The following is a 14,488-nucleotide window of genomic DNA, read 5'->3' as shown; positions in this document are numbered from 1 at the left end:
GACCCCAACAGTCTAGGTCCGCACGACAACGAACTTCAGCAGCAAACCAATCACCACGAATGGTTGGTTCCTTTTCCAGCTCCATGCAGCTTATGGTTACCAGTAGGTGGGGGCGGACCTAGATACCGGTGACGGGTCAACGCATATAGGCCCCAACGCCACGCATAATAATCATCAGGGAATTATCTCCGCCATGAAATCTACATCTCTTCATCACGGCGGCGTCGACATCAGGGTCACAAGGCCCCTGAGATTGGTGCGCATCGAAGTATGTTGGCCTAAAGCGAACCCGCAACTCCAATACCGACCGAAGTCGACGTGGACGAGTTGCAGGATTAGAACGGCTGTGCATTTCTTCTGGGTCTGCTCTGGAAAAGGCAAATCCATTCGTAGAGGAAGGACCTTAGGGTTATTGGAGACCGTTGACAATATGTGAAGAAAAGAAGAGCAGGAGCTTCGCGGAGAAAATTGAATGGCACAAATAATTTGCTTGGCGCGCTAGCGGCTTATCTAGCTCGCAATTCCCGTCCGTCTTCGCGTCATGACCTCGGGCGGGTTTGGCCAACAACACAACTCATCATCATTATGTACACTCCGCGGGAGATACTTCACATCACATCTTGATTTGTACAAAGGGCCATCATGTTCCAGTATCTTCTTAGAGTATTGCGTGTCTTGCCCGCGTCAACCAAGGTTCTCCATGCACCCCAAGAAAAATCACTAGCCCAACCATAATATCAATTATGCAAGTGAACAGATAGTAATCGATAGCATGTATAAAGGCTTTCCAATATCGCAAGGGTACTTTTGTCTTTCCTTAAGTATCACTCAGTATGTCTTTCTACACGGATCCTCAGCCAGGTCAGATCTTCGCAGGTCGACATCAATCCAGCTTCCACATGCAATCGGCCCAGGAAGGCGCGAGTCATCACGCCATGATATTCGGAGATTCTAATCAGCAAGTCCGGAGACCTTCCCGAGATGATACGACGGTGCTGCCCTTATGTTGCGCCCCTAAAGCACCCCCAATCAACACCTTCGTGCCACGACCAGGACCCTACGGTACACCATGGTTTTCATCTGAAGAGACCCTATGGTCACTGGGGCTAATCGAGCATGGTAGATTCAACAAGCCTGATACAGTCCTCTTGGCCTTCATCGTGGACTGCGCGATGAAGCTGTACATATGCGCCAGCATCACCCTGCACTGTCTAGAAAGCTTGACGGATTCGGACCTGGTGCACGCTATCATTGAAGCAGCCTACAGCAATGTACTCGGACAGATACAGCGCGCTGACTTGATGAGCCGCCAAGCGCTCGCTTTCGGGAGATTTTACCTGAAAGCCATGGCAGACTTTGGAAAAATCCGGGAACGCTGCAACATCACGTTTGGGCAATATATCCAACATCAACAGACTCGGAACGATTTCGCAGCGAGATTCCTCATTTACGATAGTTATGGGGATGATGACCTCGGAATAATTGAAAATGCTTTCAAGTGGGTATATGGACAGTCGCCCTCCGCAGTCGTCAACTACATGGAAGAGAACATTACAGAGGACTCGTCCTGTCGCGATCCTATCTCGATACGACAGTGGGTCTTCGGATTCAACTGAGAATCCTCGGTAACGCAATTGAGGCCTCGTTCATACAAACCGTAGCCTTTCATCGACGAAGGGCTACGGTTGGAATTCGGTATGTTGTTAGTAATCGTCTGGTAATTAACCATGAGCAGCTCTTTTATTGACATTTGAAGGTGAGGGAGTTGACATGGCAGATGGCATGTCAAGACATGGGACGAGTACCGTCTAGTTGGTTGATGTTGGCACAGAATCGGGACGGTGATCAGGTGGGAGGAGGAGGAATAGGTATCATACAAAAGTCATTTGAACAAGAAGAAAGAAGAGGCGTACGAAGAACAATGCAAAAGCTTATTTGACTCTATTCGTTTGGCAATTAAATTATTAAGAAACGCCTTCCCACAATGCTTAGTATTGGTCCAGTCCCAGACCCCCAGCCCACAGAAGCCAATATAGCGCCTCCGACTTTGATTGCCCATTATGACCCACGCCAACCTAGAAAAACTTGAACAGCCTGGAGCCTACATTGGCGCTGGGTCACCGCCTTTGCAAGGCCTTGGCTTAATGTAGCCTGCAGACCTGTTCAGTTTTTTTCTTGTATGAGGTGGACCCATTGTGCTACGACTGTCCTTTGCCCACCGTCTACTTTCAATGCAAGTTTTCAAGTGCCGGTATACAGTTTTGGCCATTTGCCCAAATAACAAAATCCCTGTTCTGTCTACCCTGACTGCATGGCTTTGGTCAAGGCCAAACGCTTGCTGTATGGGCTCAGGCTGCGCTCTCTTTGTGAGGGTGGGGGTGCTTGCGCTGGCGGCGGCGCAACTCTGCTGTTCGCGACGGTTGCCCGATCGTCGAAACGGTTTCTTGCCGGTCCACGCGGACTGTCACGGGCCCGTCCTCCATTTCTTGCCTCGTGTGGGCTACGCGATCGGCGTACAGGCTTGCGCTTGGAGTAGGGACTCGGGCTGCGATCGCGACTGCTATGGTATGGCGAGAGTGACCTGGAAGGCTCACGATGTACTGAATGCGAGACGCTTGGCTGGCCTCTTGGGGCTCCGTTTGGTGGGTTGCGCTCGTCTGATGTATCCATGGGATCCGCGCTCCCCGACCGCGATCTTGAGACTGACCGTCGAGCTGGTCGCCGCCTGTCTCTTCTTGCACTCCTGCTCCGCGACCTGTTGTTATCACTCATGCTTCGCGGCGCTCTTCCCCTGGCATTCTCATGTGATATCTGCATGCGCGCTGACCTGGATCTTGACTTGGATCTGGTTCTTCGGCGGCCTCGCTCACCAGGACTGAAGGAGCTCATGCGCCGCCGTGTGTTCCTGTCTGCAGTATCGGATGCGCGTGAGGAGCGCGAGTCCATAGAGACCGAGCGCCTGCTACGCTTCCGCAGCGCCTTGTCGTGGTCCCCATGATGTCTTCGTCCGTTGTGCTTGTGTTGTGGGGGAGATCGCGAGCGGGAACGGGAGCGGTTGGTCGAGATGGTGGAGACAGAGTCGACAGACGACGTAGAGAGTGAGCGCGCGCGCTTGCGATCCTCTTCCTTCTTCTTCAAAATCTCATCGGCGACGCCCTTCTTGCGCAGCAGGTCCTCGGGTACCTCGGTGGTGAGTTTAGGCTGCAGTTTGGGGTTGAGTAGTTGCTGTGTCCTAGAAGGTCGAGACTTGTACGGGCGTTCCTGCGCGGGCGCCTTGCACTCGTAGCTGTAGTGTCCTCTCTTCAAGCACTTCTGGCAGAGAGTATCTGCGGAAGCCTTGGAGCGGCCTGCACCCGGGCGGCGGAACATGGCGGACTTGGATGCGGTACAGGTCGAATCCAAAGGGTATTTTTGTTGGCGGAGTCCTTTGGTATTGCTGATGGGAATGGAGGGAAAGGAGCACGACGCGACTCTTGCGTCAGAGCAGCAGCCGGTAAAGACGCAATCAAGCCTCGCCAAGTTCAATCTTCTTCTGTCACTTTCGGCGAGGAAACGCGACGGGCCTTGGTCGCAAGCGGTAAGGCGCAGCTTCAGCTTGGCCGGAGAATTGGGCGGAGCGGCATGACTAAGCCCGCCCACGGGCGGCTTCCATCATCGCTTCTCTATCCTTCACTCGCCTTGCGCTGCACCCCGCATAACAGCCCGGTCCCCGCCCGCCCTGTACTGCTCCCCGTCGACGACCCAATTCACCCGTCGTCCCCTTGTCTCGCGCCCTACACCTGGGTGTTTGGCAGCTTCTTACACGCTAGACGTCCAAACTCCGTCGTCGCAGGCCTGTCGTCAAGGCTACCTCACCTTGGCTCCCAGCAAACCCATACACCTCTACACTTTTCCCACGAATGTCGGCACACCAACATGTCCAGCTTTCTGGCTCCGGTTATCGCGACTTTCCTTGAGCACCCTATTTCCTGAAAAAAATTACGTCCATCACTTCGGTTAACACCACCTTCATTCTCGTCCACGACGACCCACGTACGGCGTTGAGCTTGGTGATTCTTTCGGCTACACCAGCAGGCGTCTGTCGCTTCGTTCAGCAGCCTTACTGCTGCGAGACTGCCTAAAAGCCCGTCTCGCCATCCCCGCGTTTGGGCAACTACCGCGCACTGCGCATAGGCCATCTACGTCGCAACCTACCACCTATCTAGTCTTCTACCGTACCAAACATCGCCTCACAACCATGGCATCTGCGACACCGGCTTCCACAGAACAAGCGCCTCCAAGGCCTCTGTCGTTCGCCAAGGTAGGATTTCAAGAAGCAATTTCCATGGGCGGTGTGCTAACAGCGCTAGGTTGCGGCTTCCGCCATAAAGCCTCAGATGTCGAAGGATTCCGCTCCGAAAGCGAGACCGCCTGTCGCGACACCCAGAATACCCGCGGTCGCTCAGAAGGCGCGCCCCACACCCCTGCATGGCGAAGCAGCACCCAAAATACTTGCGGAAAGGCGAGAAGATATCGATGCGAGCAGCAACGCCGAGAATGCCATATCGCAGCCCGCGCAACAGACAGGTCCTGCTGAGCTTTCAGAAACACGCTCCACGGATGCAAAAGGAGATGTCCCCGATAGGCCTCAGTCTGCGGCTGTGGTAAAGGTGTCTGTCACCGAGGACAGCAGCACTCAGCTATCTTCATCAGATGGATCTGGGAAACCTCCCAGCATTGACGGAAAGAGTGTTGCTTCTGCGACAACATTTGCACTGGACGAGAAGGAGTCCTTACGCCCGGATGACAGTGCTAGCCTCAGGGCAGTCGAGGAAGAGGATGTCACGTCTCCGCCGGACTCGGTCGTTGCAGACTCCAGGCAGGGGTCTGATCATGGCGCCGCGCGTGCCTTTCGGGACCAGTTACATGAAATAGCTGTGATGAATCCTCAACCCCATCGAGGGGTTCCCGCAGGTCGGTTTCCTACGCTACCCAATGGTCCGCAAACATTGTACGACCCTAACCAGTCGCTGAACGGCGCGGGGCCCATGCCACAGCCTCTTGTCAACGGCATGCCTTCACTGAATGGTGTTCCGAACATGCCCGCCATTCCAGACGAGAAGTTGCTCGAGGCGCTACGGTCTCCACGTGATCGGCTGTTCGTTGTGAAGATAGAACAAGACTTCATTGATTTCATCAAAGACTCTCGGTATGTCATGCGTGGCGGATCTGCCAGAACTTCCTACTAACGGTACGCAGTGAAAACGAATTGTGTCTGCCGAACTGTAATACATTTTACAGGATGCTTGCTCATCGTCTTGCCGACTACTACTTGCTCGGCCATGTAGTTGACAACACCATGACGGGTGTAAAAATTACACGTACCCCTTACTGTAGAATGTATGTATTCATCAAGCTTCGCGTGCTCTGTTGCTTACGACTAGTAGTCCTCCCCCCGTTTCACAGATGGTAGATCCCGCCAAGGGCACCAATACACCTCCCGTAGAGCTCCCTGCTCGGAAGATCATGCGCCGCGACGATGGCAAATCAGGTACAAACACTGGAGCTAACTCGCAGAATGCCTCGAAGACGACCTCTGAAATGGGTGGCAGCGAGGGCAGCAACGATGGTGAAGGCAACAAAGACAAAGCCGCTCTATCCAGAGAGGAGCGAGAGGCGCGATATCGTGAGGCTCGTCAGCGCATCTTTGGTAGTGCGGAAAGTGAAGAGCCCGGTACGGCCGAAGCCAACGGATCTGGAGAGGACAAAGAAAAAGGGAAGGACATCTCACGATCAAGTTCAGCTGCCGGGAAGAAGAAACCCAAGAAGCAGCGTAACTACGACGACGACGACTTCCAGGCTCGGTCCCGCTTCAATGTTTACTACCCGCAACAGTACCCTGTGGCTACATATACTGGAGACAATGCGGTCTACTACAACGGCTACCCAGCACCTGCTCAGAACGCGCCGTATGCGACTATGAACCCTGGCGCATCGCCTCCGGCAACATACAGCAACCCGTATCCGGGCATGATGCCCCCGGAAGCGCAGTCACAGTATGGCTGGGCTGGTCAGCAGTACCAGGCTCCCAATGGGTCGATGATGACGTACCCCAATTATGGACAGATGCCGAATGGGTATGATCTATCAACGGACTTCCAGCGGGGTATTTCATCGTTCCAGAACGCTGGTATGCCCTCCCAGGTCACCCCAAAGATGGCCAATCCACAGATGGCGTCTTACCAAGATACCTATCAGCAACCTCAACATATGCCTATGAACTCAGGCTGGTCTCAACCAAACCAGCAGCCATCATTCCATATGGGTCAAGGCGCATATGGTGCCCAAAATGGTCCCGGCAACCGGCCAATGTCCGCACCTCACCAGGCACCTATGCCTGGCTACCCATATGGACAGTTCGCCTCAAATGCGTACAACGGAAAGCCCAACCGCAACCAGCACCCTCTTCCTGGAAGTTATAACCGGGGTCAGTTCAACCCGCAAACCCAAGCTTTTGTGCCCGGTGGACGTAACATGCCCTTTGGAATGCAACAAAACATGATGCAGGGACAGCCTCAGATGAACGGCTATGGTGGATACCAAATGTCTGCCCAGGCTTCTATGCCTGGACAGATGTCAAGACCTAACTCTTCCGCTGTCTCCACACCGCCGTTTGGGTCGCCTCAAAGTATGCAGGGAAACAACTCAGCCATATCCATGAACCGAACTGCTTCTCAGTCTGGTGACCCGGGTTCATCCCAAAGCAGCATCGCAAAGTATGGTACACCTTCACATCTACCTCGAAAGCCTCCAGCTCCTGCACCGGCCCCACCGTTTGCGCTACCCTCCATGACGCGAGTACCGTCATCAGGGATTGCTAACAACGCTCCTGCCATGCCCAATCGAGGCATGTCGGGCACCTTCAACAACACGACGAACCCTAATTAACGCTTCACGAAATGACCTTTAGCATTGCGACGGTGCCTCAATACTACTTACTTGCATCTTTCTCTGGGTGGGTACGGGTAGGTCTCAAAGGAAAATCAAGGCGTTCGTATTACATGTGCTTTCTATGCTTTCCGCCCGGATGCTGAGGATAGTCGACCGCGATGTCTGGATGTCTCGACTCCTTGTTGGGGCCACTAGGTAAAAGTAGTCTCTCCTTGGTCTGAAGTCGGAATGGACGGTGCTCATATAGCTGTAATAAAATTGCAATCTTTGCATCTATCCACAATATCCAACGATGAACTTCAAGTCCGTACAGACTCATCAAGTCCGTCGTTCTCTTTCCCTTCCTTGTTGTAACTAGCCATTGTAGCGTCACAGTAACGCCGATAGACTCCTTGGTACACTACACGAAGCGTATCTCGCCGGCAAATGTAGCCGTGTCTGACGCCTAGTTTCGACGCCTGTCGGTCCGAACTGCGAAATTGCCTATTGTGGTACGCACTCAAGACCTGTACGACCAGGACTAAATGTGCCAATACGAATGCACGGGCTGGTATCATATATAGCTTCCCAGGTTTGATCGGTAGGCGGCGCTATACCCGGTTCTTATATCCGCGAGAATAGATATTTGCCCTCAAACGAATGTATATAGCAAGAGTAACAACAGCAAAAGGTTTTTGTCGTTGCAAATAACGTTGGTGAGAAAGGTAGTCGTACAGCTGGATAACTAACTCCAACTAGATCGAGCTGGAGAAGAAACCATGTCTCGGGTACGCTACCCACAGATGTCTAACCTGGTGGAATTCTAATTAATCGGAAGCCGTACCCGTGTCTCTTACCTACGATCAACACTCATTCAGTACAGTTGCCGTATCGGGACAGTTTTCGTTTGTTATGTGGGTAGATAGGAAGTGGTTGGCTCACGCCACGTCAGGAACTGGAGAGGCACGGATCGTGTACCCGCTCTCAACAGTGTATCGCACAGACGAGGTGTTCTTCCCAGCAGGAAACGACGATTCTGGTTTGCAGCGGGTTCGTGCACGGAGGTGAGCTTACTTCGATACTCGACAGTCTGGTCACACCTCAGCTGATGTTACTGATGGAATCGGTAGAAATGGCAGGTAGGATTGGCGCGCATGTTTCTGTCTGTCTATGCGAAGTGTGTATGTATACTTTAGCGTCAACGTGAAAGAAGAAGGAACGACTACAGCGGACGGTTTATGTGCTTTTGTTACTCATGGAAAGACGAGTGCTCGAGCTGTCGTTGCATGCATGCGTGTGTGTTACACGAAACCATCGACCCGAAGACTTTCAACATTCTCCAGTCGCTCCTAATAGTGTTGGAACAGCGCTCTCTATAGACTGTACAATTCCTGGTGATCGGTCGTCGCTCTTGATGCACCGCTCATGCGCACTCCCGTACGAAGCTCGCAGCTATTGTCATCAATGCAGTAGCTTGCGGCAGAACGCAATTCTCGAACTTTAGATATCGAGGTCCAGATCCGGTAGTTGGGCCGCAGAGGCTAGAACTCTAGGAACGTGAACAACATGCCCAGGGGTGACAAAGCGAGATGACGTAGGTACTTAGGTACCGGTACTTGGGTACTTTCAAATTCTTCAAATCCGGAGGCTCTTAACGGCAGTGGGAGCCCCGTGATGTGGCGATCGTGACCCACAATACGCATGTATCGAAGGGCCGTAGAAAAGAAAAAAAATGGAGAACAACACCGACAAGATCCGCTCCGTAAACGTTCGTCCGATGCGTATCGTGGTCTACGTGCTCGTGCCTGTATCCTGTGGTGAGGATTGGAAATGTCAAGGTGACGAGGTAACGTGCTTAGGTATTTATTATTGAATGATCGTCGCGCCGGTTGCCAAGCCAGCGCTGGCTGGAGTTCTTGCGGTGCATTGTCATCATCCTCACCTAACATCATTCCCACGACATGGCAAAGTCCGAGCCTCCGCTGACATATCGGCATCCCTCGGGTCCGATGCGACGATAGCCAACGAACAACCCAACTGACACACAGCGGCTCTTGCGCTACCCCACATGTCCAAGTGAAGATGACGTTCTGCGACGTTGATGTCCGGGGGAAAGAGCATAGGCCAAGCTTTGGAGGCTCTAAGATTGCTCCCGGAGTGTGCCCGCAGCCACTAGGACCGCAGCGCTTGCCGATAGCTTGAGTGTATCAAGCATTTGATTGCCCGGGGTCGTCGATGGCGATGCAGTTAGTGGCCGCCCTGGATCACGCAAACCATGACGTCGGCAACCGCACGGCGCACGACCACGGGATGCCTTTGGATTTTGCTAGACTGCGCAGTAGTCATGGTGAACACGGTGAAGACTTACGCTTAATCATGCCGTTATGACGGCATTGGGGTCTCCAAGTGCCCAAAAGCGGAGCAATCGTGGGTGCTTTATAGGGACCTGGAGACCCCACGACCCAGAGGTCTTTTTGATACCCTCCTCCACACTCGATCGGCACTCCTCTTCTCTTCCACCAGCTATGGCGATACTCGATCGATTCCGTGGGCATTCACATGCCTCGCCTGCTTCCTCCACGATGATGGACCAGGATCCGGAGAAGAAGCCGCAGATGTTGAAGGGCGGTGTCAAAGAAATCTTCCGAATGCGCATTATTGCCATGGCGATTATTGTGTCGATGGGTGGTGTACGTATCAAATGAACGAATGCGCAGGTACTCAGCTAACAGCCCCTAGTTCATCTTTGGATACGACACTGGTCAAATCTCTGGGTTCTTGGAGATGCCAGATTTCTTGAACAAATTCGCGGATCAGACGGACCCTGAAACAGGCGAGCGCGCTTTCAGCAACTGGAAGTCTGGCTTGATCGTTGCACTGCTGTCTATCGGTACCCTAATGGGTGCTCTAATCGCGGCCCCCATCGCCGACAAATTCGGTCGCAAATACTCCATCGTCTTCTGGAACATTATCTTTTGCGTCGGAGTCATCGTACAGATTACTACAACGAACATATGGTACCAGATCTCCCTTGGTCGTTGGGTCGCAGGCTTGGGTGTAGGAGCACTTTCGGTCCTTACGCCCATGTACCAATCCGAAACTGCACCTCGCTACGTCCGAGGTGCACTCGTGTCCTGTTACCAGCTCTTCATCACCCTTGGTATTTTTACGGCTTATTGTATCAACTACGGTACCAAGTCCGATGGTAGCTCAGCGTCATGGAAGATTCCAATGGGTGTTGGTTTCATCTGGTCAGCACTCATGATATTCGGAATTCTCTTCATGCAGGAATCTCCACGATGGGAATACCGCAAGGGCAAGGTTGACTCGGCGATACACACCATCGCTATCACGTACGGTGTCCCCCAGGAACACCCGGAGGTCCAGCGCGAAGTCCGGGAGATCCAGGAGAAGTTGGAGGCCGAGCAAGCGGGCGGAGGTCACCACCCTTGGTACGAGATCTTTACAGGACCACGTATGGCGTATCGTGTGCTTCTTGGAGTCGGTCTGCAAGCCCTTCAGCAGCTCACGGGCGCTAACTAGTAAGTCGATACCCAGCTATGTGACACATCTTGTACTGACTCTCTTGTAGCTACTTCTACTATGGAACTACCATCTTCCAATCCGTCGGTATTGAAGACCCTTTTGTCACTTCCATGATTCTGGGAGGCGTCAACTTTGGCATGACATTTCCTGGTCTCTACATCGTTGAGAGATTCGGAAGAAGACCCGCACTGATCACTGGAGGCTTGTGGATGTTCATGTGCTTCCTCGTCTTCGCATCGCTTGGGCACTTCGCTTTGGATAACGGCGACGGTACGACGAGCCAGCCCGTCGGATATGCCATGATCACATTTGCGTGCCTCTTCATTGCTGGTTATGCTATGACATGGGGGCCAATCATCTGGGCTGTGATCGGAGAAATCTATCCTAGCCGATACCGTGCAAAGGCAATGGCTCTCGCAACGGCCAGCAACTGGACATGGAATTTCCTCATCTCCTTCTGTAAGTCAATACTACTTCATCCACGTCTTTCCGCGACTGTACTAATACCACTCTCAGTCACACCTTACATTACGTCTGCCATCGACTACAGATACGGTTATGTCTTCGCCGCCTGCTGTTTCACTGGTGCAGTCGTAGTCTACTTCTTCCTCTGCGAATCCCACGGCCGTACTCTTGAGGAGATTGACACCATGTACATTCTCCACGTTACACCATGGAAGAGCAAGCACTGGTCTCCGACTCCTGGTGAGGACCTACCAAACCTGGACAACACATTCTTGACGCCAGGAGGGAGAGGCATTAAGAAGGGCAACGAAGCGAGAGCTCCAGAGCAATTGCGGAGGGAGAGTGTGCCCGTCACCGACGCGGACATGCAAGCAAGTGGTGCGAGAGGAGCGGAGTAAGCATCGCGCTTCTGACGATATGAGCATTGGCCTTTGATTTTTGATCTGTTTACTAGCAAGTACCACAGCGTAGCATAGCCTTTATACATCATCCTTTTCTCTTCACCTGATCACAATACTTCCATTCCACCACCAATGTGGCTGATCGCGGTTCACACCGACCGACAAGTCGATTATCTTCCAACGCACGATGATGTTCATTGACGGGGCTTATAAAGCGACAGTGCATGTACAAAAAGCAAGATCAGGGGCAAGGGCAAAAAGATTCTCGTGCATGCATTTCCCTGCATGCAATCATACGGTCAAGGTTCACGCAAGCGCAAAAAGAAAGTTCGAAGAACCCTGAGCGAACTCAGGCACGTTGTCCCCTTCGTGGATCGAACACGATACCTCCAGATTTAGTGACTGAGACTTCAGTCTGGCGCTCTCCCAATTGAGCTAAGGAGACGGTTTTTTGATGAAGAAACTTCGACGTCGCCTAAATATCAAGCCCGCGGGCTGCACTGGGGGCTGCATCGCTGCGGTGGGATCTTTGTATCTTGCAGCGATCCAATTCCAGAAAGGTGGCGCGCTTAGTAGATCTGTCTGAGCGGGTCATTTCATCCGGACCGAAGCGTGATGGAAAGGTACCGCGACCGAGAAAACGTAAACACGCCCGGGCGCTTCGGCTTGGCGCGGATGTAACAGTGTTTGGTGACATCATTGTTTTGTGATTTAATCCACACCTGATCACCAGGTTCCCATTAGCAATTCTCTCTTCGCGTCATCAGATCTCATTCTGCGTCGCCATACCTTATCATACAAGCATGGCGATTGTGGAGAATTGGCTGCCGCCATCGCGCGAGAACTGGGAGCTGATTTGCTACATCTGGCAGTTCTTTCCTGTTGTAAGCATACATCCGACAGATTGCTGGGCACCGTGCCGCGACCCAGTGCCACTTGATACTGTCTTTACTAACCTTGTTGGTGAACAAAGATTACTGCGGCGCAATGGGTTCTGGACTGGTACCCACAGGGCAAGACGTCGATTGAGTCGCGTTTCAACATCGATGGCAAGATAGGATGGGCGACCATGGAGTCGGCAGGCTTCATAACCCTGCTGTACATCATGTTTACGCTCCCGAAAGAATTGGGTCTTGCGGAACTACCGTTGGGCAACTGGACCATGGCTGGATGCTTTGTGAGTATATTGGAGGCTCTACAGGAACTGTGCTAATCAGACACCAGGTCTTCCACTACATCTACCGCGCAGTTATCTCACCCCTCTTTCTCAATCCCAGCATGTCGCCAATGCACCCGTTTGTTTGGATCATGGCATTTGGGTTCCAAATGTTCAACGCCATCTCCATTGGCGGCTACCTCGCGGGATACGGACCAACATCACGAGACGAGTGGGCAGCGCGACAAGAGTACATGTTTCTAGGGCTCGTGATTTGGTGCTGGGGACTTTTGGCCAACATGTTCCACGACGACGACCTGCGCGAGATCCGGAGATCAGCAGACCGCAAGCAACGCAAGGCAGCCGCTGAGCAGGGCAAGGCGGTGGACAATGTGGACAAGGTGTACATGATACCGAAGAACGGCCTGTTCAAGTACTCGCTGCACGCGCATTACCTGTGCGAGTGGATTGAGTGGGCAGGGTGGTGGATGATTGGGGGCTGGCAGTGTGTGCCTGCACGCACGTTTCTTCTCAACGAGATTTCTACCATGCTTCCGCGCGCGTTGCAGGGCAAGCGGTGGTACGAGAAGAAGTTTGGTAAGGATAAGCTGCAAGGGCGCAAGGCCATAATTCCGGGCGTGCTCTAGCTAGTTCGCAGACGATGCTCTGGTACGCTAGTGATCAAGCTTCTGGCGTTCCGCAGTCAGAGACTGGACGAGTGATAGATGTGGCTTCCGCAATCTAGTGAAGAATGAAGCGGTTCAGCATTAGCAGTAAGGGGAAGGCGCAGGTGATGGTACACTAAGCATGACAGTGTGGAGAGGGTGCCGAGCAACGCAGCGAACTGCGACAGGGTAATGGTGTCTAATCACACGAGAATTGGTTGTTTTCACAAGATAGTTCGGTGAGAATTTGTTTGTCACTAGTGAGCGCGCAGGTGGAGAGACGAACCCTGCGCTCGGCAGCAAGAAAAGCAGATGACGAGATACGAAGACAGCTGATAAAAAGCGCGCATCTAGTGGTAGTATTTACGACGTGCTGCCTCGTAAGATAGCAGTAGCTGCAGCAGTTGCGAAGCCACAGTGCGCTGTCCGTACAGTAGAACAGACGGGAGGTAAGGTGCCGAGGGTACTCTGGCCGTCTTAATATAGAGTGGCACGCCACGGAGCCAATGACGGGCGCACGGGCTGCGAAGAACAGGAAGCTCGCTCAGAACACGAGCGGATGATGTTGTTGCGACTGGGGTGGTGGAGAAATTTCAGGCAAGGGCCTCACGGATGACGGCATGCCACGGCCAAGGCAGCGAGGAAAGACGCATTATCGCGGCGCTGTGCAACGCAGGCCCTTCGGTGTTTTGCATGCAGCACAAGGGGAGCAAGCCATCTCAAGGGGCCGCCGTGCCAGATTTCGCATTTCAGACTCCAGACGCACACAGCCACGCCCATGCCGCTTTCGTCGCTAGCCGGCTCAGCAGTTATGAGCTCCCCCTTTGGGACCGCGGCTAGTCAGCGAGGGTGCATTAGAAGCTGCATTAGACACCCGCTTTTCCGTGCGAAGCTCCAAGCCAGTCGCTGCTGGATGCAACACCAGGAGCGGCATCAGGCCTTGGCGTGGGCGTGGTGAAAAGCTGCCAGGCCCGTCGCGTCTGTCGCTGCGTGCGAGCTGCGACGGTATTGTTTCACAAGAGCCAGCGGCCGATCGCAATCAGACGCCAGACCGCGAATCCCCCCCAATTGGCACGGGCGGCAGGGTAAAGCAGCAAAGCAGCGCGCTTGTGGTTGTTGGGCGCTTTCGGTTCGGCAGCTCTATCAACAGGTGCTGGCTGGGGTCGCCTGTCCGCTGCCGTGCAGGTCCACTAACCTTCGTGCACAACCTCGCCCGCCGTCGATTGGCAACCCAAGAGCCTCCGTCGATACATCATCATCACTGCGGACCCACGGCGGAGACACGAGATCGCCGCGCCTGCTACAGCCCGCCAGCGGTACCACGGAACTCTAACTTCCTCATCTCC

At 53.3% G+C, this 14,488-nt stretch overlaps 4 protein-coding genes and 1 non-coding gene across 5 annotated transcripts; 3 read left to right on the top strand and 2 right to left on the bottom strand.

The window, feature by feature from the left end:
• Positions 1-2,298: 2,298 nt before the first annotated feature.
• J4E90_002057 (uncharacterized protein) lies at positions 2,299-3,369 on the bottom strand (the record flags this gene model as incomplete). Its single annotated transcript, XM_051431639.1, has 1 exon — positions 2,299-3,369. The coding sequence occupies one exon, from the start codon at positions 3,367-3,369 to the stop codon at positions 2,299-2,301; it is 1,071 nt and encodes a 356-aa protein (XP_051294773.1).
• An 868-nt stretch (positions 3,370-4,237) lies between these two features.
• Positions 4,238-6,927, top strand: J4E90_002056 (uncharacterized protein; the record flags this gene model as incomplete). Its single annotated transcript, XM_051431638.1, has 3 exons — positions 4,238-4,300; positions 4,350-5,188; positions 5,427-6,927. 3 exons carry the CDS (start codon positions 4,238-4,240, stop codon positions 6,925-6,927), a joined length of 2,403 nt encoding a protein of 800 aa, XP_051294772.1.
• A 2,507-nt stretch (positions 6,928-9,434) lies between these two features.
• Positions 9,435-11,318, top strand: J4E90_002055 (uncharacterized protein; the record flags this gene model as incomplete). Its single annotated transcript, XM_051431637.1, has 4 exons — positions 9,435-9,599; positions 9,649-10,451; positions 10,502-10,914; positions 10,972-11,318. The coding sequence occupies 4 exons, from the start codon at positions 9,435-9,437 to the stop codon at positions 11,316-11,318; spliced, it is 1,728 nt and encodes a 575-aa protein (XP_051294771.1).
• A 362-nt stretch (positions 11,319-11,680) lies between these two features.
• On the bottom strand, positions 11,681-11,766 carry J4E90_002054. The gene has a single exon. It is a non-coding gene; the product is annotated as a tRNA-Phe (tRNA).
• A 358-nt stretch (positions 11,767-12,124) lies between these two features.
• Positions 12,125-13,124, top strand: J4E90_002053 (uncharacterized protein; the record flags this gene model as incomplete). Its single annotated transcript, XM_051431636.1, has 3 exons — positions 12,125-12,205; positions 12,295-12,498; positions 12,546-13,124. 3 exons carry the CDS (start codon positions 12,125-12,127, stop codon positions 13,122-13,124), a joined length of 864 nt encoding a protein of 287 aa, XP_051294770.1.
• Positions 13,125-14,488: the final 1,364 nt, after the last annotated feature.

Source organism: Alternaria incomplexa, assembly GCF_024043165.1.
Source record: "Alternaria incomplexa strain BMP 0042 chromosome Unknown scaffold_2, whole genome shotgun sequence".
NCBI lineage: Eukaryota > Fungi > Ascomycota > Dothideomycetes > Pleosporales > Pleosporaceae > Alternaria > Alternaria incomplexa.
The sequence above is the reverse complement of the archived record's forward strand: the minus strand, read 5'-3'. Positions and strand labels throughout refer to the sequence as shown.